The sequence below is a fragment of the Elephas maximus genome, chromosome 4, assembly GCF_024166365.1.
Source record: "Elephas maximus indicus isolate mEleMax1 chromosome 4, mEleMax1 primary haplotype, whole genome shotgun sequence".
NCBI classification, from domain to species: domain Eukaryota; kingdom Metazoa; phylum Chordata; class Mammalia; order Proboscidea; family Elephantidae; genus Elephas; species Elephas maximus.
Window position 1 is genome coordinate 56,924,951 of NC_064822.1, and position 24,867 is coordinate 56,949,817.

Here is a 24,867-nt window from a genome sequence, read left to right on the forward strand (position 1 = left end):
AAACACTTTTTATGTTCTGCTTGTGTTATCATACTTCTTACCCTTATCAAAACAAACTGTGAAGAAAAACAGTGCATTATGAAAGAAGATTACACAGTTAAAAATGAAGCTATCCAAATACAGGCATAAAAAAACTAATTCTCCAAGGCTTTCTATGAATAAACAACTATATTTAAACCTGAAGAGAGGTCAGCGTTCTCAACTGAATACAAAGACACTCAAATATTTTCCCCTCCCATATTCAGTAAAACCCATCTGCAAGGCTAAATTAGAGATAAAGTTGGTTCTACTTCAAAACACAATGACATCAACTCTGATTATCTGTCCAAAGTGTAACCTAAAATGACAATCTTTTAGACTACATTTTACCTTCGGAAAGAGAGAGAATTCACAGTGATAAAGATGAAAGGCCTTTAAAATCAGTCTACTATGAAAATAATTCATGAACCTAATAGATACCTATCTGTTTTAGCCTATCTTAGTTCAACAAAGTAGCTACATTTAACATTTAATGAGAGGATTTAAAAAGATGAATAAAGTATAGTCCCTGTATTTCACGGGCTTAAAATTTACTATGGAACTGAATTAGCCACATAAATGACTATAATAGAAATGAGGTATAAAATACATTTAGGGGAGTAGCAAGACATAAATAATATCTTTAAATACCAGTTGACAAGGCAGAACTCGAAAGTCACCAGGACACATTATAAGCAAACTTGCCAAAACCAAAGATAAAGAGAGAATTTTAAGAGCAGCTAGGAATAAATGAAAAGTCACCTACAAAGGAGAGTCAATCAGACTAAGCTCTGGCTACTCAGCAGAAACCATGCAGGCAAGAAGGCAGTGGGATGACATATACAAAGCCTCGAAGGACAAAAATTACCAGCCAAGAATTATATATCCAGCAAAACTGTCCTTCAAATATGATGGTGAAACTAGGGCATTTCCAGATAAACAGAAGTTTAGAGAATTTGTAAAAACCAAACCAAAATTACAAGAAGGACTAAAGGGAGTCCGCCAGTTAGAAAATCAGTAACATCAGGTAACAATGAAAGACTAGAACATAGGACAGAACAACCAGATATCAACCCAGATAGTCAAATCACAAATAAATCAAAGCCAAGATACTGAAAATAGGGAAACAGAAACGTCAATATGTAAAAGATGACATTAAAAAAAAAAAAAGAGTGACTAAATAATATAGTCATAGATCCTTCATATGGAGGGGAAGTTAAGGTGATATAAAGAAATAAATGATTGGTTTAAACTGAGAAAAATGTGGGTAAAAAAAATTAAGGTAACCACAAAGAAAACTAACAATCCTATACATCAAAAATAAAAAACAAGAAAAACATAAAGACTCCACAAATAGAAAGTCAACAACAATGAAAAGAAAATACATAAAGAAAAACAGCACAAAAAATTAAGTGGAACAAAGAAACTGTCAACAACATAAATACCAGTTGAAGTTGGTAGACAAAATGCCAAAGAAAGCCACAATCATACCACCACCTACAATTAGAAGAAAAAGGTCACGGGAATGGTAAGATACCAGAGCTGGGCAGAGCAAATCTTTGTAATTTGCCTGCCTTTAAGGAGGGGATAGGAAAGCTGCACAAATGGAAATGGGGAACCCAAGGTCAAGAAGGGGAGAATGTTGACATGTCGCAGGGTTGGCAACCAATGTCACAAAACAATTTGTGTATTAATTGTTTAGTGAGAAACTAATTTGCTCTATAAGCTTTCACCTAAAGCACAATTTAAAAAAAAAAAAAAAAAACTGCCTTCCTTTATATATGTGGTTGAGAACTGAGCCTTTCTGCATTCATACAGCTTAATTATGAGGACTAAGATCTAAGGCTCCTACCTACATCAACACCACTTTATTTGTTCCAGGAAATTCTTGCCCGGGAAGACAAGAACACAAACTAGCAAATAACTTCATTATTAGTGCCAGAAACTTCTCGAAAATTCATTTAACCAAACAGACTGTTCAACCAGCTTCTTTCTAGAACAATGAATTACTCAACTGGGTAAACCTGCTCACTTATCAAACAAGTATTTACTCATCAGCTCTACAATCTTAAACTATCATATCATGAACTTTGTCCATCTCAACAAGATCCACCATACTGAAAGACCTGCCTAAACTTAAACCCAGGCCCAAAACTGTAAAAATATCTACCCATGACCTCTAAAACACTGACTTCTAAAACACTACTAGGACTTTTTTTTTTTAATTGTACTTTAGATGAAGGCTTACAGAGCAAATCAGTTTCTCATTAAACGATTAATACATATATTGTTTTGTGACACTGGCTGCCAACCCCACGTCAACACTCTCCCCTTCTCGACCTTGGGTTCCCTGTTACCAGCTTTCCTGTCCCCTCCTACCTTCTTGTCCTTGCCCCTTGGATGGTATACTCATTTAGTCTCCTTTTGTTTTATGGGCCTGTCTAATCTTTGGCTGAAAGGTGAACCTCAGGAGTGACTTCACTACTGAGTTAAAAAGGTGTCTCGGGGAGGCATACTCTCAGGGTTTCTCCAGTCCCTTTCAGACCAGTAAGACTGATCTTTTCTTGTAAAGCACTACTAGGACTCGAGGGCAATGTTCACCCTTACCGCAGTAAGTAACGTGGCTTTGTTTGATCAACAGATTACTTTGATGTTCTTTTTGGAAAGTGGGCAATTGTCAGGCTAAATTCAACATTAAATTTAGAAATCTGAGGTTTATAGCAAAGGCATTAAACAAACAAACAAAAAAACTCTGTTGCCATCGAGTCAATTCTGGCTCCTCACAACCCTGTAGGAGAGAGTAGAACTGCCTCACAGGATTTCCAAGAAGCGGCTGGTAGATTCGAACTGCTGACCTTTTTGGTTAGCAGCCTGAGCTCTAAACCACTGTGCCACCAGAGGATTAGTAAGCTGATAAAGCTAACAAACACAAGATTAAGTGGAAATTGAGGTGTCTACAAAAAATCATAGCTGAAGAGAAAGCACTGATGAATCTGTCTTATTCTAATACCCATAGTTCAACTGAATAAATACAGTATCTGACCTATATGAACACTTATTCTTGCCTGCCTAGAAAGATATACAATCTTAACCTGTATTTACTATTTACCTCTTACCAAAGCTTGATAGAAAAGATCTTTAAAATCATTTAATTCTTTTTATTCTCAGGTGGAAACTCTCTAATTTTAATTGAATTTGCTAGGTGGACTTTCCTAAGAAAAGAAAATTAAGTGATTGACAGACAAGAGTCTACTTACATGTTAGCTTTCTTATAATACACATACAGTGGCATTCTTAGGAGTTTGGTTAAAGTAAATTAATTAAACAGAATAATTCCTAGGCTGAGTGAATAAAAGCTGGCTCCCAATCACCCTATTTATGAAGACGAATCTGGAGCAGGGGAAAAGTAGGACAACCATAAAGGCTGCTCTCTTTATTCAACCTAATACCTTGGAAACTCACAGATGTAAAATAAAGCCAGAAGGCTGAAGATCAGGGCAAGCTGGTATGAAATCCTTCTTTTATTTTTGCCTAAGAATTCACAAAATGCTTCTTAATTATGAACTATATAAGCAAATATAATTAAAAGCACAGCCTTTAGAGTCAGAGGCCTAGAGGCAATGGACTATTCATTTTGACCAATACACAACATTACAAACCTCAAAAACAATTTTGGATGATGGAAGAATACTGGGCCAGGAATCTAGAGATCTGGATTTCAGGCCTTAACTGTCTGGGCTTACCTGCTACCACACTCTGTATGCTTGACCCCCTCCTGCCCTTTAGCGCCTTGTAGCCTTGACCTTTCATTCTAGCTATGCTGGACATTGTTCAGGTTCAGACATCAATAAACGTCACTGTGTACTTAATAAATGTAAGCTATTACTGCTACTATTCCCTAAAAATATCATGCTATGTCGGGCTTCTGAGTCGTCACATCTCCTATTCTCTTTGCCTAGAATGCCCTTTAGTCTTTTCTTGCAGCTAAGTTTTTACCTTCTCTGACCCCAGCCTACAGCTGGAGTTGCTCCCATACTACCCTATGCAAACAATCACATAGCACTTGCCACAGATGAATTGATTTACTTGTTTCTCCATCTAGACTGCAAGCTGCTTTTAAGGGCAGAAACCATGTCTTATCTTTCTGTGCCCTGAATGCCAACACATGGTAAAGGAAAATCACCTACAGAATAAACGCATGCGTGCATCTATTAAACTAAATGACTCTTGGGATCTCTTCTACTCTTAACATTCTAGGAGCCAAATCTGGGGACTTGAAAGTTGGTACTATTTAATGGAAATCAGGACATCATGGGGGAGAGGGGGAGGCAGGATAAATTATTTCAATTTGAAACAGTTAAACCTCTAATAAAGAGGTCAGTACTAATGTGACCGATTTAGAAATCACTTCTGTGAAAAGATCCTTGAAGTCAAGAGTCGTTGAAATATATGCTAAGTTCAGGATGTGTTTACCAGGGTTTGCTGCAATTACATCAGTAAAGTACTATTACAAAGAAAGGACAGGGTAACAGAATTATTATTTACTGTGTAATAACTACATGCCAGACACTACACTAAGTGTTTTTACAAACTAAATAATCAAATTCTCACAACAACCCTCAGAGATGAGTATTTCAATACCCATTTTATAACGGGGAAAGCCAGATCAAGAGTGGTAAATGAATAAACGGAGGCTAAAACAATTTATACACCCCTAAGTGGCACTTTGATTCTCAAACTATAAACAGCATCTTGGAGTTACTTCAAGAATTATGGAAGTCTGTCTGCACATCAAACACTGTGGGCTGAATATATAAACATCTCATACACACAGCAGCTACTACTTTTCAAGTATGTGTAAGCGCTGTAATGATTTATGAAACAAATTCATTTAAGATTAACTCAGCCCACAGTCAATTTCTATCATGTATTTTTTTCATACAAATATTAAAAATACAACTACCATGTTAAATGTTTTTGATGTCCAAAGGGGTGAGGCGAATCGTCTTCCTGGCCCAGCAATCCAACCCCCTCGTTAAGTAGCCAAGAAAAATGCTTACATGTGTTCACCAGGAGTACCAGAATATTCCTAGTAGGACTATTTACTGTAGCCAAAACCTGCAAACAACTTGGTATCCTTCAACAACAGAATGAATAAATAAGATGTGGTATAGTTACACTAAGAAATGCTACAGAAAAACGAAATGAACAATCTGCAGCTATACTCAGCAAATGCAGATTAATTTCATAATCATGAAACTGAGTAAAAGAAGCCAGATACAAAAGAGTACATACTGAATGATTCCAATGACAGAAAGTATAAAAACAGGCAAAACTAATCTATGCTTTTAGAAGTCAGGACAATGGTTGCTTTGGGGATTAGGCAGTGACAAGGGGGCAGAAAGCGGACTTGGCTGCACCGGCATATTCCGTTTATAAAATTTTATCGAACTATGTGCTTATGATATATGTACTTTTCTGTATACATATTATATACTTCAGTAAGTTTTTGTTGTATTTTTAAGGGTCTTCCTACTCAAAAAGGTCAGGAAATAATGACGTAGAAGAGATCACGGATTCAAATCCAGGTCTCTCTGAACCCCAAATCCCTTTTTATTTTATACCAAATTGCTTCCTTCTAGATGACATACTAGTGCACAGAAATGGCTTTACTAAATAAAAGCAAACATAATAAAAGTAGCCATTAAACAGGACTGCCCAAACAAGGACATCTAATTGGTCTGATCTAGGTCAAAAAAAAAAAATTATGATTCTCACTAATCTTTTATCCTCCAACAAAAAGTGCTAAAACTACAGTGTGTGGGACCACAGAAAATTGGAATTTGAGATATCACCTGGGTATCATTTAGTTCCACATCTTCATTTTAATGTAAGGACAATGAGGCCCAAAGAAATTAAGAAAATTCCCCAAAGTCCCAAAGCTGGCTGGTAATAAGGCCAGGACTAAAACTCAGATTCATTGACTCATTCATTTCTTCACTTAAATATTTCTTGAGCAAATACAATATTCCTGGACTATTTTGTTTGTTGTTGTTAGGTGCGTGCTGTCAAGTCAGTTGCAACCCATAGCAACCCTATGCACAACAGAACAAAACACTGCCAGGTCCTGCGCCATTCTTACAATCGTTGTTATGCTTGAGCTCACTGTTGCAGCCACTGTGTTGATCCACCTTGTTGAGGGTCTTCCTTTTTTCCGCTGACTCTGTACTCTGCCAAGCATGATGTCCTTCTCCAGGGACTGATCCCTCCTGACAACATGTCCAAAGTATGTAAGACACAGTCTCGCCATTCTTGCCTCTAAGGAGCATTCTGGCCACGCTTCTTCCAAGACAGATTTGTTCGTTCTTTTGGCAGTCCATGGTACATTCAATATTCTTCGCCAACACCACAATTCAAAGGGGTCAGTTCTTCTTCAGTCTTCCTTATTCATTGTCCAGCTTTCACATGCATATGATGCAATTGAAAATATCATGGCTTGGGTTAGGCGCACCTTAGTCTTCAGGGTGACATCTTTGCTCTTCAACACTTTGAAGAGGTCCTTTGCAGCACATTTACCCAATACAATGCATCTTTTGATTACTTGACTGCTGCTTCCATGGCTGTTGATTGTGGATCCAAGTAAAATGAAATCCTTGACAACTTCAATCTTTTCTCCGTTTATCATGATGTTGGTCATTGGTCCAGTTGTTAGGATTTTTGCTTTCTTTATGTTGAGGTGTAATCCCTACTGAAGGCTGTGGTCTTCGATCTTCATTAGTAAGTGCTTCAAGTCCTCTTCACTTTCTGCAAGCAAGGTTGTGTCATCTGCATAACACAGGTTGTTAATGAGTCTTCCTCCAATCCTGATGCCCTGTTCTTCTTCATATAGTCCAGCTTCTCGTATTATTTGTTCAGCATACAGATTAAATAGGTATGGTGAAAGAATACAACCCTGACACACACCTTTCCTGACTTTAAACCAATCAGTATCCCCTTGTTCTGTCCAAACAACTGCCTCTTGATCTATGTAAAGGTTCCTCATGAGCACAATTAAGTGTTCTGGAATTCCCATTCTTCACAGTGTTATCCATAGTTTGTTACGATCCACACAGTCGAATGCCTTTACATAGTCAACAAAACACAGGTAAACATCCTTCTGCTTTCAGCCAGGATCCATCTGACATCAGCAATGATATCCCTGGTTCCACGTCCTCTTCTGAAACTAGCCTGAATTTCTGGCAGTTCCCTGTTGATATACTGCTGCAGCCATTTTTGAATGATCTTCAGCAAAATTTTGCTTGTGTGTGATATTAATGGTATTGTTCTATAATTTCCACATTCGGTAGGATCACCTTTCTTGGGAATGGGCATAAATATGGATCTCTTCCAGTCAATTGGCCTGGAAGCTGTCTTCCGTATTTCTTGGCATAGATGAGTGAGCACCTCCAGCGCTGCATCTGTTTGTTGAAACATTTCAATTGATATTCCATCAATTCCTGAAGCCTTGTTTTTTGCCAATGCCTTCAGCTTGGACTTCTTCCTTCAGTACCATCGGTTCCTGATCATATGCCACCTCTTGAAATGGTTGAACATAGACTAATTCTTTTTAGTATAACGACTCTGTGTATTCCTTCCATCTTCTTTTGATGCTTCCTGCGTCATTTAATATTTTCCCCGTGGAATCCTTCACTATTGGAACTCGAGGCTTGAATTTTTTCTTCAGTTCTTTCAAGTTGAGAAACACCAAGTGTGTTCTTCCCTTTTGGTTTTCCATCTCCAGCTCTTTGCACATTGTCGTTATAATACTTTGTCTTCTCGAGCCACCCTTTGAAATCTTCTGTTCAGTTCTTTTATTTCATCAATTCTTCCTTTTGTTTTAGCTGCTCGATGCTCAAGAGCAAATTTCAGAGTCTCCTCTAACATCCATCTTAGTCTTTTCTTTCTTTCCTGTCTTTTCAGTGACCTCTTGCTTTCTTCATGGATGATGTCCTTGATGTCATTCCACAACTCGTCTGGTCTGTGGTCACTAGTGTTCAATGCGTCAAATCTATTCTTCAGATGGTCTCTAAATTCAGGTGGGATATACTCAAAGTCATATTTTGGCTCTCGTGGACTTGCTCTGATTTTCTTCAGTTGCAGCTTGAAGTAGCATATGAGCAATTGATGGTCTGTTCCACAGTCGGTCCCTGGCCTTGTTCTGACTGATGATATTGAGCTTTTCCGTTGTCTTTCCACAGATGTAGTCAATTTGATTTCTGTGTGTTCCATCTGGCGAGGTCCATGTGTACAGTCGCCATTTATGTTGGTGAAAGAAGGTTATTTGCAATGAAGAAGTCATTGGTCTTGCAAAATTCTATCATTCCATCTCCGGCATTGTTTCTATCACCAAGGCCATATTTTCCAACTACTGATCCTTCTTCGTTTCCAACTTTCGCGTTCCAATCGCCATTGAATGTTCGATCAATTTCAGACTGCAGCAGCTGATAAAAATCTTCTATTTATCTTTGCCCCTAGTGGTTGGTGTGTAAATTTGAATAATAGTCGTATTAACTGGTCTTCCTTGTAGGCGTATGGATATTATCCTATCACTGACAGCATTGTACTTCAGGATAGATCTTGAAATGTTCTTTTTGATGATGAATGCAACACCATTCCTCTTCGAGTAATTCCCAGCATAGTAGACTATGTGATTGTCCGATTCAAAATGGCCAATACCAGTCCACTTCAGTTCACTAATGCCTATGATATTGATGTTTATGTGTTCCATTTCATTTTTGATGATTTCCAATTTTCCTAGATTCATACTTCGTACATTCCAGGTTCCGATTATTAATGGATGTTTGCAGCTGTTTCTTCTCATTTTGAGTTGTGCCACATCAGCGAATGAAGGTCCTGAAAGCTTTACTCCCTCCATGTCATTAATGCTGACTCTACTTTGAGGAGGCGGCTCTTCCCTAGTCATCTTTTGAGTGCCTTCCAACCTGGGGGCTCATCTTCCAGCACTATATCAGACAGTGTTCCGCTGCTATTCATAAGGTTTTCACTGGCTAATACTTTTCAGAAATAGACTGCCGGGTCCTTCTTCCTAGTCTATCTTAGTCTGGAAGCTCAGCTGAAACCTGTCCTCCATGGGTGACCCTGCTGGTATCTGAATACCAGTGGCATAGCTTCCAGCATCACAGCGATACACAAGCCCCCACAGTACGACAAACTGACAGACACGTGGGGGGGACTATTTTAGTACAGGGGATAAACGTTATGTTCAGGTGAATGGAGTCAGATAATAACCAAGTCAATCTTTTTTTTTTTTAAAGATAATTATGAAGTTTCTGGGTAATTAAAGAACAATGAGATAGATTAATGTTGTCTTTTGGATAAGATAGTCTTTTTAAAGTGAAATTTAAGTTAATCTCCAGTGATGTGTTATATCTAACATTATTAAATACTTTCTATGCACCAGGTACTATTCTCACTGCTTTCTATGAACAAACTTATTTCATTCCTGCTACAACCCTGTGAGACAAGGTGTATACTACTACAGACTCCATTTACAGAAGAGGAAACACAATCAGTTCCTCTGAGCCTAGCTTTACCCTGCTATCGTCATTCTGGGACCTGTGTATATGTATCATGGCAAGACTGTGATCATTGGTTCTCAGCCTTTAAGTGTGCCCCAGAATCACCTGGGGGAACTTGTGGAAAATGAAGATTCCTGTTCCAGAGATTTTAATATACCCTGAAAAAATATTTGATTTCCAGTCCAAATATTATTTCTAAAAAACCATTCTACTTCATAAGGAACCAAAGAAACTAATCTCTCTGTTGCCTCAAATAAAGGACACACGGGGATTCCATGAGTCAGAACTGGCTCAACAGCAACGGGTGTGGTTTTGTTTTTTTTGGTGCACAGGGAATGGGAGCAGTGGTGGTTCAGTGCGTCTTCCATGTGTAAGATTCAGGTTCCATTCCCAGCCAGTGCACCTCATGCGCAGCCACCACCCATCTGTCAGTAGAGGCTGGTATGCTGCTATGATACTGAACAGGTTTCCGCAGAGCTTTTAGACTGACTAGCAAGAAAGGCCTGGTGATCTACTTTGAAAGGTCAGCCAATGAAAACCCTATAGATAACAGGAACAGCCAAGCGTTTTATTCCATTGTGCATGAGGTTACCATGAGTCGGGGGCCTACTGGACAGCTGCTAACAACAACATGCAGAGAGAAACTGAATGCAACTGTGTACACACAGGTATTTGATGTTAACTGAGAGCCAATTCCACAAGTACGATGTATCTTCATGACCCAGCATAGGGTCTCTTTTTCCATAATTCTAACCATCTATGAAAAGAGAATATCCTTTAAAATGTATTAAGGCAAATAACCAGAGAAACTGCCAAATCGCACTTTTGACAACAAACCAATGAAAAGAAAATCCTGTCCTCGTGAAGAGAAAAAGAATATATATGATTTCCCTGATAACAGCTCCAGAGCATAACTCACATAAATTCAGTGGAGCCTCAGTTTCCTCATCTATAAAACAGAGATATTAACAATGCCTATTTCACAGGTTACTTCAGGAATGAATGATACAATATACGCAAAAGACCTCAGAAAACTGCCTTGTTATGTTGTAAGGGCTCAATGAAAGTAAGCTATCACTATCCTGGTAAACAATACGGCTGCATTTATTCTAGCACAGATTAAAGAAGTGTGTTAAGTTTTCTTGACTGTCAAGAGAGCATAACCTAGTGTTTTCTTTCTACACATCTCTTTATAGAAACTATTTGAGAATGTGACCATAGAATTCTAAATTACTACTAGCAGTTGCTGGGAGTCAACTGTGACTCATGGCGAACTCATTTGTGTCAGAGTAGAAAAATAACTGAATTGTACACTCTAAGTAGATAAAAGTTACCTTATGTGAATTATATATCAAATAATAATGTTTTAATTTAAAAGAGTCAACTTTGAGTAAATGTGACATTTTTCTTTAACAAACAGCAAATGAATCTAACTTTATTTCCCTAATATTCCTCAGGGGACACGTACAGATGTCTCTGCAAAATGTGTCCTGAAAAGTTTTTAATACATTAAATATCTTAAATAAGATAGGCCTATTACTTTAGCACTGGTTTTTAAACAGTAGTGCGTATCTTAATCACCTGTAATGCTTTTTTTAAAAATACACATATCCAGGATCCAAAGATTCTAATTTCGCAGGTCTGAAATGAAACCTTGGCATTTATTTTCTTTAAAGAGCCACAGGTGATCAGATGAGCACTCCTGATATAGATCTACTGACTTAAAGGAACCTGGTGATCACAGTGGAGCCCTGGTGGCTGCTTAACCAAAAGGCAGGCAGTTCGAATCTACCAGCTGCTCCTTTGGAAATCCTACAAGTCAGTTCTACTTTGTCCTATGGGGTCACTATGAGTCAGAATCAAGTTGATGGCAATGCATTTGGTTTGTTTTTTTGTTTAGGGTTTGTGTGTGTGTGTGTGTGGGTGGGTGGGTGGTAATCACTTACATAAAAAGACAGATCCCTTTGTGATAAACATGCTATTGTCAGGTGCTATCAAGTAGGTTCCAACTCCTAGCGATCCCATGTACAACAGAACGAAACACTGCCCGGTCCCGTGCCATCCTCACAATCGTGATATACTGGAGCCCACTGCTGGAGCCACTGTGTCAATCCATCTCGTTGAGGGTCTCTCTCTTTTTCTCTGACCCTCTACTTTACCAAGCAAGATGTCCTTCTCCAGGGACTCATCCCTCCTGATAATACGTCCAAAGTATGTGAGACATAGTCTTGCCATCCTTGCTTCTAAGGAGCACTCTGGTTGTACTTCTTCCAGGACAGATTTGTTCGTTCTTTTGGCAGTCTGCGGTATATTCAATATTCTTTGCCAACACCACAATTCAAAGGCCTCAACTCTTCTTCAGTCTTCCTTTTTCATCATCCAGCTTTCACACGCATGTGAGACAACTGAAAACACCATGGCTTGCGTCAGGCACACCTTAGTCTTCAAGGCAACATCTTTGCTTTTCAACACTTTAAAGAAGTCTTTTGCAGCAGATTTGCCCAATGCATCTTTTGATTTCCTGACTGCTGCTTCCATCGGTGTTGATTGTGGATCCGAGAAAAATGAAATCCCTGACAACTTCAATCTTTTCTCTGTTTATTACGATGTTGCTGGATTGGTCCAACTGTGAGGATTTTGTTTTCTTTATGTTGGAGGGTAACCCATGCTGAAGGCTGTGATCTTTGATCTTTGTCAGTAAATGCTCCAAGCCCTCTTCAACTTCAGCAAGCAAGGTTGAGTCATCTGCGTAACACAGGTTGTAAATGGGTCTTCCTTCAATCCTGATGCCCCATTTTTCTTGATATAGTCCAGCTTCTCGGATTAAGTGCTCAACATACAGACTGAGTAGGTACGGTGAAAGAATACAACCCTGACCTACGCCTTTCCTGACTTTAAACCCTGCAGCATCGCCTTGTTCTGTTCGAAGGACTGCCTCCTGATCTACGTACAGGTTCCTCATGACCACAATTAAGTGTTACTGAGTTCTCATTCTTTGCAATGTTATTCATAATTTGTTATGACCCACACAGTCAAATACCTTTGCATAGTCAATAAAACACAGGTAAACACCTTTCTGGTATTCTCTGCTCTTAGCCAGTATCCATCTGTCATCAGCAATGATATCCCTGGTTCAAAGTTCTCTTCTGAACTGGGCTTGAATTTCTGGCAGTTCCCTGTTGATATACTGCTGCAGTTGCTTTTGAATGATCTTCAGCAAAATTTTATTTGTGTGTGATATTAATTACGTTGTTCAATAATTTCCATTCAGTTGGATCACCTTTCTTGGGAGCAGGCATAAATATGGATCTTTTTCAATCAGGTGGCCAGGTAGGTGTCTTCCAAATTTCTTGATGTAGATGAGTGAGCACTTCCAGCAGTGCATCCGTTTGTTGAAACATCTCAATCGTACTCCTTCCGTCAATTCCTGGAGCCTTGTTTTTCACCAATGCCTTCAGTGCAGCTTGGGCTTCTTCCTTCAGTACCATCAGTTCCTGATCATATGCTACTTCCTGAAACAGTTGAACGCTGACCAATTCTTTTTGGTATAGTGACTCTGTGTGTTCCTTCCATCTTCTTTTGATGCTTCCTGTGTCGTTTAATATTTTCCCTGTAGAATCCTTCAATATTGAAACTCAAGGCTTGAATTTTTTCTTCAGTTCTTTCAGCTTCAGAAATGCCGAGTGAGTTTTGGTTTCCTATCTCCAGGTCTTTGCACATGTCATTATAATACTGTTACCAATTGCCAGTCTGACACAAAGGGTCTTTGTCTTTTCCCAAGTAAAAATGCACATGAAAGACAAAATTTATCTTCAGCAAGCTTTATTTTGCTTGAGTCAAGCAAAAGGAATCGGGGGGAATCTAAGGCTCTCCAAAAGACTGACTCAAAAAGGGAAGCAAGGCTAGGGCTTATATGGGTTCAGTGGAGACAAGAGAGTAATGAATATTTAGTGGGCTTCTTTCAAGGGGCAGGTACTTCTCAGAAAGGTGTATGCTAATTAGGTTGCACCTATCTGGAATCCAAGATGGAACCTGCTGATATTCAAGATGGAGTCCTCTCAGCAGCCTTTGGCATCACTTACCGGATATAGCGCAGGCGCACTTGATCTTTGGTACCACTTCGCCATCGCCATCTTCGGAGAGCTATGGAAGGTCAAACAGCAGTCACACTCTGCTCCTATGCACATAAGGAGCCTGCAAAGGAGGAGATGACTAGAAAGAAACTAAGAAGGAGATAGTAATCCTATCTCATGTTGACAGGGTGGGTTCCTGTTTATCCAACTTCTAGACAGTAATCTTTTTAAAATCTCTTTTGTTCCACCAGCACAGTTAACCCTATCTGTTTCACAATAGGGTGTGGTTCCTGTTTACCCAACTTCTAAAAGATACTCTTCTAAAAGCTCTTTTGTTCAGCCATGGGCACAGTTAACCCTATCTGCCTCAGTATTTTATCTTCTTGAGCTGCCCTTTGCAATATTCTGTTCAGCTCTTTTACTTCATCATTTCTTCCTGATGAACATAACAACCTTTAAATCTTAATTCTGTAAATCCAGAATTTTGCTTAAGTACGTTTCAATTTAAAAAAAAAAAAAAGACACCTCTATTTCTAAAAGGATACAACACTCTGAAAAGGTCTTTTCTATTACACTTTTATTCTTATACACAACTGGAATTTAGGGAGCCTAGTAATTTTTTAAGGGAAACTACTAACATATTTTTAAAAGAACCTCAAGCTCTAGTTAAGTTCTACATCTTTAAAAAAAGAAGGAAAATTTTTTTTCAAGGAAAACGATGCAAAATCATTAGAAATATGAAAGATTGCACATGATTCATTGAGTTTATTTACTCTCAAACAGAAAATTCTTTAAAAAGTTAGAATGCATATGAGAAGTAATATTATCCTTGCCAGATAGAAAATAAGGTATATAACACAATTCTGTCAAAAAAAAAAAATAGTACCAGCTATTGAATCTAAGCTCTGGACTCAACATAAACACTTTGGGCCAGGGCTTGGAATTCGGAAACATTAACTTACTCTGGTGCCAACTCTCATAAAGGCAGCTCTGTTCAGCAGAAAGGGCAGTCAGGAGACTTAGTATATACCCTCATTTAACCATGTGACCTTGGTCAAATTACCTCTCTAAATCCTACTTTCCTGTCCTTTTAAAAATATCTGTTCTTCCTAATTCATAGAGCTCTGAGAAGCAAATGGGATGTCTGTGAAAGTGCTGCATACAAATTTAAGGCATCATTATTAAAAGTTATTTAGAATGTGCTAATAGTTCAGATAATTGAACTTCAAAACTGAAAATAACAAGAAACGAATTTTTTCTCCAAAAACAAATAAATCATATATGGAACTCTTCAAGTCACTTAAAGATGTTAATATTTTGCTGTTAACTTCAGTCTCAAAACTACATAGTTTTCTGTAACTCTCTCCCCCTTCTTTTCTAGTTCTCATGTGTCAGGGATTGAATTATATTGCCCCAAAATTGGTTAGGCCATGATTCTCAGTACTGTATGGTTGTCCTCCATTTTGTGATTATAATTTTATGCTGAGAGGATTAGGGTGGGATTGTAACACCACCCTGACTCAGGTCACCTCCCTAATCCAAGGTAAAGGGACTTGCCCTGAGGTGTGGCCTGCACCACCTTTTCTCTCTCAAAAGATAAAAGGAAAGGGAAGCAAGCAGAGAGCTGGGGACCTTATACCACCAAGAAAGCAGCACCAGCAGCAAGGCGTGTCCTTTGGAAACGGGGTCCCTGAGCCCGAGAAGCTCCTCGACCAGGGAAGGATTGAGGACAAGGACCTTCCTCCAGAGTCAACAGAGAGAGAAAGCCCTCCCCTGGAGCCGACGTCCTGAATTTGGACTTTGTAACTACTAGACGGTGAGAAAATAAATTTCTCTTTGTTAAAGCCATCCACTTGTGGTATTTCTGTTATGACAGCCCTAGATGACTAAGACAACATGTTTACACTAACTCTGAAATTAGCAGCAAGGGACAGTATTGTACATAGAGAAGTTGTAATGAACTGGGAAGGGCAGAAGGGAGGACCAGAGCAGAAGACAGGTTTGGGCTGCTAAACTAATCCAATAATAAGTTTTCTATCCCAAGGCAGGCAGCACATACAAACGTACCAGTCTATCCTACACCACCTTCTCTTCTGCTGCAAAGAACCTGCGCTCCAAAGAGAAACAACACACAAAGAACAAATTTTCATTAGGAACAAAATATATAATTTCCTCATCAGTAAACTGAGAAAGGTAAACAAGATGCTTTCAGAGGGCCTTTTCAGCTCTAATATTTCATGATCTATGGATCAGTTCCCCTCCTTTACTCCTCACAAAAAATCTGTTAAAACAGATCAGAAGAAAAAGTGGTTCTTTTGTTTAGGCTATTGCCTTTTGGGTTAGCTCTAAGATTTAAGGAAACTCAAATACAGGTTTTTAGGGTAGTTTAATGAATTCATTCATAAGGATTTTTTTAAAAGTCATATTCATTTAATTATTTGTTAGTGAAACAAAAAACATATTCTTTAGAAGATACCACTCTACCAAGGGACGATGATAAAAATACACTGTATAACAAGAAACAGAAAAATCAATTAATGTGAACCTGACCCAAAAGGGACTGGGTGGGTGAATTCTAAATGCTAAGAACATATTTTACTATCTCATGGTTTACATGGGAGAACTAGTGTTATAAACAGAACTTTGTTGCCATTTTTACTCTTGGTCAAATTGGCTAGTCTCTTGTTCCCTCAAGCTTTAACATTTCTTAAACTCCAGAAGCGCACGCATCAGGTTTAAATACAGTTAAGAAACTGCGGTACACTTAAATCACACAGTGATACAGCCACTGCCTGCTCAACACCCCTTCTAAGATGTCTAGTAAGAATCGCAGACCTCAAACTTCCAGAACAGAACTCTTGATTCTCCCCTTTAAGCCTCTAGTTTTACCAACCTCAGTTTTAGCTCAGAGTGAAAAATACAGGGATCATCTTGCTTCCTCTCTTTTCCACACTCTCCACATCTATCAGGAAATCTTATTGACTTAATCTCCAAAGTATATCCAGAATCCACCTTCTCTCTCCATTTCTGCTGCTAGTCTACCACTGTTTCAAGCCAACATCATCTCTCCTCTAGAACACTGTAACAGGCTCCTGTCCTTTTCTTCCATTCTGTCCTCCCACAATCTATTCTCCATCCACATCCAAAGTCATCTTTTAAAAACAGGAATCCCTCCCTTCTGCTTAAATATCCCAAAGGCTGCCCACTTTTCAATGGATTTTATTAAAATAAAATCCAAACTCTTTCTATACACCTATATAATCTGGTCCCTACCCAGCCCTGTGATCTCATCTCATTTCTCTCTTCCCTCTTTTTCTTACCCTCTAACTACACTAGCCTTCTTTCAGTCCTTAAAAAAAGAAGAAGAAAAGTTTATTCCTACCTTTGGACTTTTGCACTAACTTGTTTCCTCTACCTGGAAATGCTGTTTCCCCAGGTCTTTGCATGGTTGGTTCCTTATAAAAGAACCCAAACATCACCATCTCTTTAGAGAGGCCTTCCTTTATCACTGTATCTAAAGAGTCTCACTACCTGCACCCATGCATTCTCTATCCCACAGCCTTAGCAAAATTCTTCTTCATTGTACTTATCACTGCCTGTAATTATCTTATTCATTTTTTTTAAAGGAGTCTATTGCCTATGTCTTCTCTACTGGAATGTAAGTACCACACAGGTCAGAATCTTGTCTGTCTTACTTACCTCACCACCGTATTCCTAGCACGGAGGCACTTGATCCAGACCAAAAAAAACCCCACTACCATCGAGTCAATTCTGACTCATAGTGACCCTACAGGACAGAGGAGAACTGCCCCACATTATTTCCAAGGAGCACTTGGTGGATTTGAACTGCCGACCTTTTGGTTAGCACTTAACCATTATGCCACCAGGGCTTCCACTTGGTCCACAGTAGGTACTAAATACACGAGTCAATGTCCACAGGAAACTCACTGCTAACATCAGTTCTAAACAGGGCAACTGTGTTTCATTATGTAAGCTGTGCACACAGCACAACTTACATGGACCATTTACAAAGATTATGACCTGATGGCATCCCTTAGAGTTTTGCAAAACAACAGCCCTGGGTCTGAAGAACACACTGCTACAATACTTCTATTACTACAAAGTATAACTGAGTTCTATATATGCTCTTGTGATGATGTGCTGCTGAAGTAGGTAGAATAAATCAAGGTTTTTCAATCTTAGCACTACTGACAATTTTTGGCCAGATAACTGTTTGTTGTTGGGACTGTCTATTCATTGCAAGATGTTTAGCTGCACCTCTGGACTCTACCCACTAGATGCAGCACATCCCCCTTACCCCCAGTTGTGACAACCAAAAATATCTCCAGACACTGCCAAATGTCCCCTGGGAGTCAAAATTGCCATTTGAAAACCACAAGGATATGTTGGGGAAAAAAAAATTAATAGAAGATCTGAATCTCAGCAGTTCCTTCATTTACTAACAGTATACCTCTGGTCATTTATTCATTCTCTATTTTCTCATCCATAACACACAGGGGGCTCGACATACAGAATAGTCATTTCAACCGTACACACTATTTCACAACAAAGTGAGGAAACCTCTGGATATTTAAATTGCTAAATTTGATTTTGTTTTTTTAACCCAGTGCAGGGCAACAGGTAGGAGCAAAAAAGCAAATATCAAATCTAACTAAAAACTAAAACAAATTTAACATAAATTGTCCCATTATTCTTATAATATCCATATAAAAATAGAAAACACATTGCCATCAAGTGATTCCAACTCATAGCAACCCTACAGAACAAAGTAGAACTGCCCCAGAGGGTTTTCAAGGCTGTAAATCTTTATAGAAGCAGACTGTCACATCTTTTTCCCATGGAGCGGCTGGTGGGTTCGAAACACTGACCTTTCGGCTAGTAGCTGAGTGCTTAACCACTGTACCACCATGGCTCCTATAATATGCAAATAGAAGGCATAATGTACAAAGTATTATTCTTACTCTTTTTCAGAGAAATTGATGCACTGAGAAGTTTTGCAAAGTCATAGTCAGGGTTACGTAAATATCAGAACCTAGATCTTCGAATACTTAGCCAATTATTAAGTGGTGTTTAAGGAGGAAATTTTCTCTCCAGCATCAGACTCAGCACTGAGAATTAATTACATGAAGCATAGTAGCCTATGTGAAAGATTCTAGGATGGGGAATACTTTTTTCCTTTAGGAATTGTGGCGACTGTGTATTATTGTTCTCAATTGTTCACTTACTCCTTCCCCATTCCACTGTATCTGGACCTGGTCATATGACTGCTTTGGCCAGTGGAACATAAGCTGAGACAATATACGCCTCTTCACCAAAACAGCTCTTATTGTGTTCACCGATGAACCCTGTGTTGCCAGATCCAATCAATAGTCACTTTCTCATCCTTATTGTCCTTGAACTCTCAAGTAGCACTAGACACAACCAATGGCTCCTTCCCCTTCCTCTTGATATAACTCTTTTCTCCTGGTTTTCATGATATTACACTTTCCTGGGTTTTCCTCCTACCTCACAAGCTTCTCTTTCTCAGCCTCCTCTACTTTCTTCCTCTCCTTAAAATGCCCTGTGAATACTGGTATTCCTCAAGCTGGGTCCTAGGGCCCTCCTCTTCTCCCTCTCTTTACTCTTCCCCTCTTAAGTAACCTTAACCATTTCAATAACTTTAAATTTCATTTATATGCTGCTACTTCCTAAATGATTATCTCCAGCACAGACCTCTCTCTGGAATTCCTCACTGACACCCAAATATCTACTTGACATACCCATTAAGATGTCTCAGGGGCATTTCAAACTTATCATGTCCAAAAGCAAACTTTTGGTCCTCCCACCTAAACCTGCTCCACCTCTGAACTCATCTTCCAGTCAGAGAGTGACCATTTTAGAATGTAAACAAGATCTTGTCACTCCCCTGCTTAAAAACTGCCAATGACCTTGATGCACTTTCTCCATACCAAGTTCTACAAGGGTCCTTATCTACACTTTTTTAACCTCATCTTTCACCATCCTCCCTCTACCAGGCATCACATTCCCTAAATATGCAAGTTCTTTTCACTCAGTACCTCTGCATACACACTACTCCTGTTGCTTGAAATGCCCTTCACACACTCCCTTCTTCCCTTCCTCCTTCCCTTTTCTCCTCTCCTTCCCCATATTCAATCAGCCTTTACTAAGCAAACAATTAAAGTCTGCTCTACTGACTGTCGAAGGGATTAATTTATCACCACTAGGTCTTTAAATTGGATATGGGTATATTTCAGAGTAGTTTAATGTGTTTATTCTGAAAACCTTTGAGAACATTCCTTGATATCAAGAAACTGATAAAAAGGTAAAGTCCTACCATAACTGGAAAGGCATACAGAGATCATCTATTGTCCTCATGTTACGTATGACAAAAAGAAATGCAGGGAAATTAAATAACTTGCCTATTTTACAAGGCTAGAACATGAGTCTTCTGACCCTGTATTCAATATTTTGGTCAATCCTCTTCCTATTTCTATTTACTGCATTTCTACTCCCTTTAAGATAATCCCAGTCACTTATCCAAACCTAGTGACAGTTCTCATTAATAAAATAACAAGTGCTTAATAATAGCTTAGACCTTAGTAGTAACTAAGGGAAACTCACCTTGCCTCAGCCTGGATAGGGAAGTCTAATCTGCTAGTAAAGGGGCCCTGGTGGCACAGCGGTTAAGAGCTCAGCTGGCTGCTAACTGGTGGGATGACAGTTCAAAACTACCAGGTGCTCTGCAGGAGAAAGATGTGGCAATCTGCTTCTGTAAAGATTAGAGCCTTGGAAACTATAGGGCAGTTCTACTCTGGCCTATAGGGTAACTATGAGTTGGAATCGACTCGACAGCAGCGGGTTTAATGCTGGTTTAAAAGCCAAATTGTTATTGTTGTCAGCTACTGTCAAGTTGGATCCCAACTCATGGTGACCCCATGCACAACGGAACAAATGCTTGCCTGGTTCTACACCATGTTCACGATCCATAGGGTTTTCATCAGCTGATTTTTGGAAGTAGATCACCAGGCCTTTCTTCCTAGTCTGTCTTAGTCTGGAAGCTCCGCTGAAACCTGCTTAACATCATAGCAACATGCAAGCCTTCACTGAAAGACAGGTGGTGGCTGTGCATGAGGTACATTTGCCAGACTCGAACCCAGTTCTCCTGCATGGAAGGCAAGAATTCTACACTGAACCACCGATGCCTCATCAAAGGTCAAATTACACTATGCTATTGCAAAAAAAAAAAATCTTTTTTTATTATTGCAGGCAAACAGTTGTTTTTTAAATCCCATAAGCTACCAATCTGTCCTATAGGTGCACGTTGTTACGTGGTGTGTGCACACATACACACACAATCTTCTTTCACTGTAGCACAATCTAGTCAAAGGTATAAGGCTAGTCTTACAGAGTGTTACCAAGAATAAAAGAAATAACCTTAAACTTGCTGCTTGCTGTAACAGACTATATTACTGCAATGCTCTGGTGAGATCTTTATGATAAAGACCTGAAAGAACAAGATCCTCCAGAATTCAAGCCAACAACACTATTACCCATACAATAAGCATATCCCTTCAGGGCTATAAAGCTGGTATTCCAAGTAGGGGCTTTCAAAGTGTTTTTACCCACAATCCACAGTAAGAATTGTATTTCATATATTGTTCATATCTATATACATATACATACCTATTTAAGACTAAGAAACTTCATCAAATAGCATGAAATTTTAAATGTATGATTTTTATTCTATTTTGCTATTCCTTTTTTTTTAATGCTGGTTGTCTAATACACGAAATCAATTTCACAGCCCACTATTGGGCACAACTCACAGTTTGGGAAATAGTGTACTGGAATCACAACTTTGAATGCATGCTAACACAACGCCAAGGTTTCAAAGCACATAGCAAAACATCTGCAAAAATGAATTTCAGATGCTGTTCATAGATATTTAAGCTTTTGCTCTCTAGATATTGTTGCTTGAATAATTTAAAGGTTAATGTTTCCTCTGGGGAATGAAAGGAAATATTAAAATCTGCCTTCTGCTCTCAGAATTATATTGACCCCCAAGGTATGTGCTGGAGATAAACAGTATCTGGAGACATAGGTCCAACATGCAATTAGAATTTCCCCAAAAAATATCACTGACAATGTTATAACTAAAGCATGGTCAAATTGGAAAGGCTACATGGGAACCAGAAAACCCCCTATTTCTCCCTAAAACAAGATAAAGCAGATCAAATATGAGTTCAAGTATCAGCAGAAAGGCGTAACTATGAAATCAAATAATACCTGCGCTAATTTAAGAATGAGATTTCAAGTTACCCTGAACAAAAAGCTGCAAATGTGCTCAAAGTTCTTCTTGACATACATTCTCTCCGGCAACGTCCCCATACATTTTTTAAATTTACGTCCTGTCTCCAGTTACATTCTCATAAATTTCTGTTTTATTTACCATTCTTCCACTGTAACTTACTTTTTTATGATGGGAAGAAAGAACGGGTGCCTCTAAAATGGGCTCCAAATCTCCGTCTTGATGGTTGTCATTATCCCTTCTCCTTCTATCATCAGATTGGTGCCCTTTTCTGAGCCTTATATCTGGCTCTGGAGTCCTGCTGCACCACAATCGGTTTTCTTCTGTCTCGTTCATGGGATACCGAAGCCTTTCTTACAAAGAGGTCTTTCTTTCTGTCCCTTCTTGGAGGGTGATTTTCAGAACAGTGAGCTGACCCTAAGGAGAAGAAGGCTTTGAATAAACATATTTTAAATAAATTTATTAAATGAGTGCTGGTGGAAGACATTGGTTATATTAACTAATATATATTCAAACAACAGAATACTCAGCAATCATTAAGAATGACAGAAGAATAAGGTATTTAAAAAAAAAAAAAACTATATATTCTAAGAGGCTGCTAACCAAGAGGATGGCAGTTCGAATCCACCAGGTCCTCCTTAGAAACTCTATGGGGCAGTTCTACTCTGTCCTATAGGGTCGCTATGAGTTGGAATTGACTCGACGGCAGTGGGTTATACTATGTTTCCATTTATATATTATAAAAATATATAATCATATATAAGTATATGTGTACACAGAATAATTACTGGATAATATTCAAAACCATGCTCCTGGTACAGAAGGGCAGAAGAACTTAGGGTCTGGACTGAGAAAGACTTATTTTCCATTTTGTTCAGCTTGTATTTTTTATCATATACTACACCACTTTTTCCATTAAAAAAAAAAGCGAACTGCAGAAAGAATATATGTGGATTATAACTGGGTTTTCCATATCTAATCTCATTTAAACATCTAAATGACCCTAAAGAGTATTTTTTATTTCTACTGCATAGGTGAGGAAATCAAAACTCAGGGAAGGTAACTAATTCAGCTAATACCAGAACAATCTTTCCAGGTTCCTGGTTCAATTTATTCCTTGGCTCCCTCAACCACTTCCACCTCTCCACCAAAAAAAAAAAAAGATAATTCTGTTGTGTCTCAAATATTTCTTCCATAATTCACCAATCTGCAAACATTATTTGTATATAGGTACACGTGTATGTTTCATAATACTGTATGAAATATGTAGGACAAAGTCTCTAAGTATATATAACATATTATTGGTAATGTTTTACATTCAAACTGCTTAATGCTTGACATTTCAACGTTTTTGAGTTGTTCTGAACTCTAACTAGATTACCCTGGAAGGCAAGAAGCTCTGGCCCAGAGCATACTCCTTTTATATCTCTCTGAGTTCCCAGAGAGTGCTATGTACATAAATGTTTAATAAATTTTTGATGGATGGTATTTTAATGTTCTTGAGTGGTAAAAACACTTCCAGAAATCATCAATATCTCTCTAAACTGGCCTGCAGTAAGTTTCCCAGGAGTTCAATTCTTTCAAATCCTTGGCATTCTACCTCTTACCTCATAGTGCACAAGCTTATTTTAGACATTTAATTACATATCCAAATAAGGCGACTGTCAGTCAATCTGACAATAAATATCAAAAGAAGGAAGAGACCACGGTACAGCTCTATGATATTCAAGGTTTGTACTGTTGAAGGGTAGAGGAGGGCAACAGTGGGAGGGTCCAGATACCAGAAAAAGAAGGTAAGAGGTGTATTTATCGTTCATACATATTGACACATAGACTACCACAGAATTAGTCCACTGTTGACTTCTGCAGGATTCCATAAATCATGTGAGTTTGCTGCTGGATTTCTCTAGAGACTTTCAAAGTTTATTCAGCAAGAGCAAACACAAATCTTTAAGGATTATCAAACCTAGGCATGTGCCTATCACTTAACGGCCTAAGCAACCATATTATACTACTGAGATAATAAATTTATACTATCAAGCCGATTTATTTACTGCCGACAAAGCCATTTCACACTTACCATTTCATTTTGTTTCAGAGAAGAGACAGCTAACATTTATGGAAGGTCAACGATATTTTAAATTCTATATGAATTTGCATGTGGTATTTCACATAATCTTAAAAATAGCCATCTGAGGTATTAACATCCCCCATTTTACAGATGTAGAAACTGAGGCTCAGAGATGAGGTAAGTTATTCAAGGTCATCTAGCTACAAACAGGAGCAGCTGGGGTTTACACCGCGGTCTTTTCAGCCCTTAGGAAGTTTATGTGCTATTACCCAGCAAAACTAAAACAGGAAAAAAGAAACTATAAGAACTTGAACCCTAATCACTAAGTTTACGTGGTTAGTAAACCATAAAATCAGGATCTTTATTCTCAAACTGTAGCAAGTAGAAACCTTTCTGAAAAGTATCCTTGAAATATAACCACACCAGAGCTATAATAAAAAGCCAAGAATTGGTTTATACACAGAAAGAAATATTCTTTGATGGTTACCAGGGATGCAAGGAGGAAGGAGGGACAATCACTAACGTATGTAATCCTGCAACAACAGTAATAACAAACAATAGTTTGTGAGTACATAGATAGGTGAGGGAAGTCCTATGGGAATACGCTTCTGTACATATATAGGTATGGTTGTAGATATTTCTACATACATATTTGTGAATGCTACATGTACACTCATAACAGAGTACATAGGGACACAATTGCAGAAACTACTTAGATATCAGGACTGAACCACTGGATTTGAAGGCTAAGGACCACAGCGTCAGAGGACATCTATGTCAACTGGCAAAACGTAGTTC

General features: G+C 38.6%; 1 protein-coding gene across 6 annotated transcripts in view; it reads right to left on the bottom strand.

Moving 5' to 3' along the window:
• Nucleotides 1-24,867, bottom strand: part of ADIPOR2 (adiponectin receptor 2) — an 86,841-nt gene that overhangs the window by 21,266 nt on the left and 40,708 nt on the right. For 3 of the 6 annotated variants that reach the window (XM_049885133.1, XM_049885131.1, XM_049885130.1), the window contains exon 2: nucleotides 22,161-22,415. In XM_049885133.1, coding sequence (XP_049741090.1) covers nucleotides 22,161-22,334 — 174 coding nt within the window. In that variant the 5' untranslated portion in view covers nucleotides 22,335-22,415. Of the gene's footprint in view, nucleotides 1-13,678; nucleotides 13,791-22,160; nucleotides 22,431-24,867 lie in introns of those variants that run through there. The other 3 variants (XM_049885135.1, XM_049885136.1, XM_049885134.1) reach the window with 3 other exon arrangements.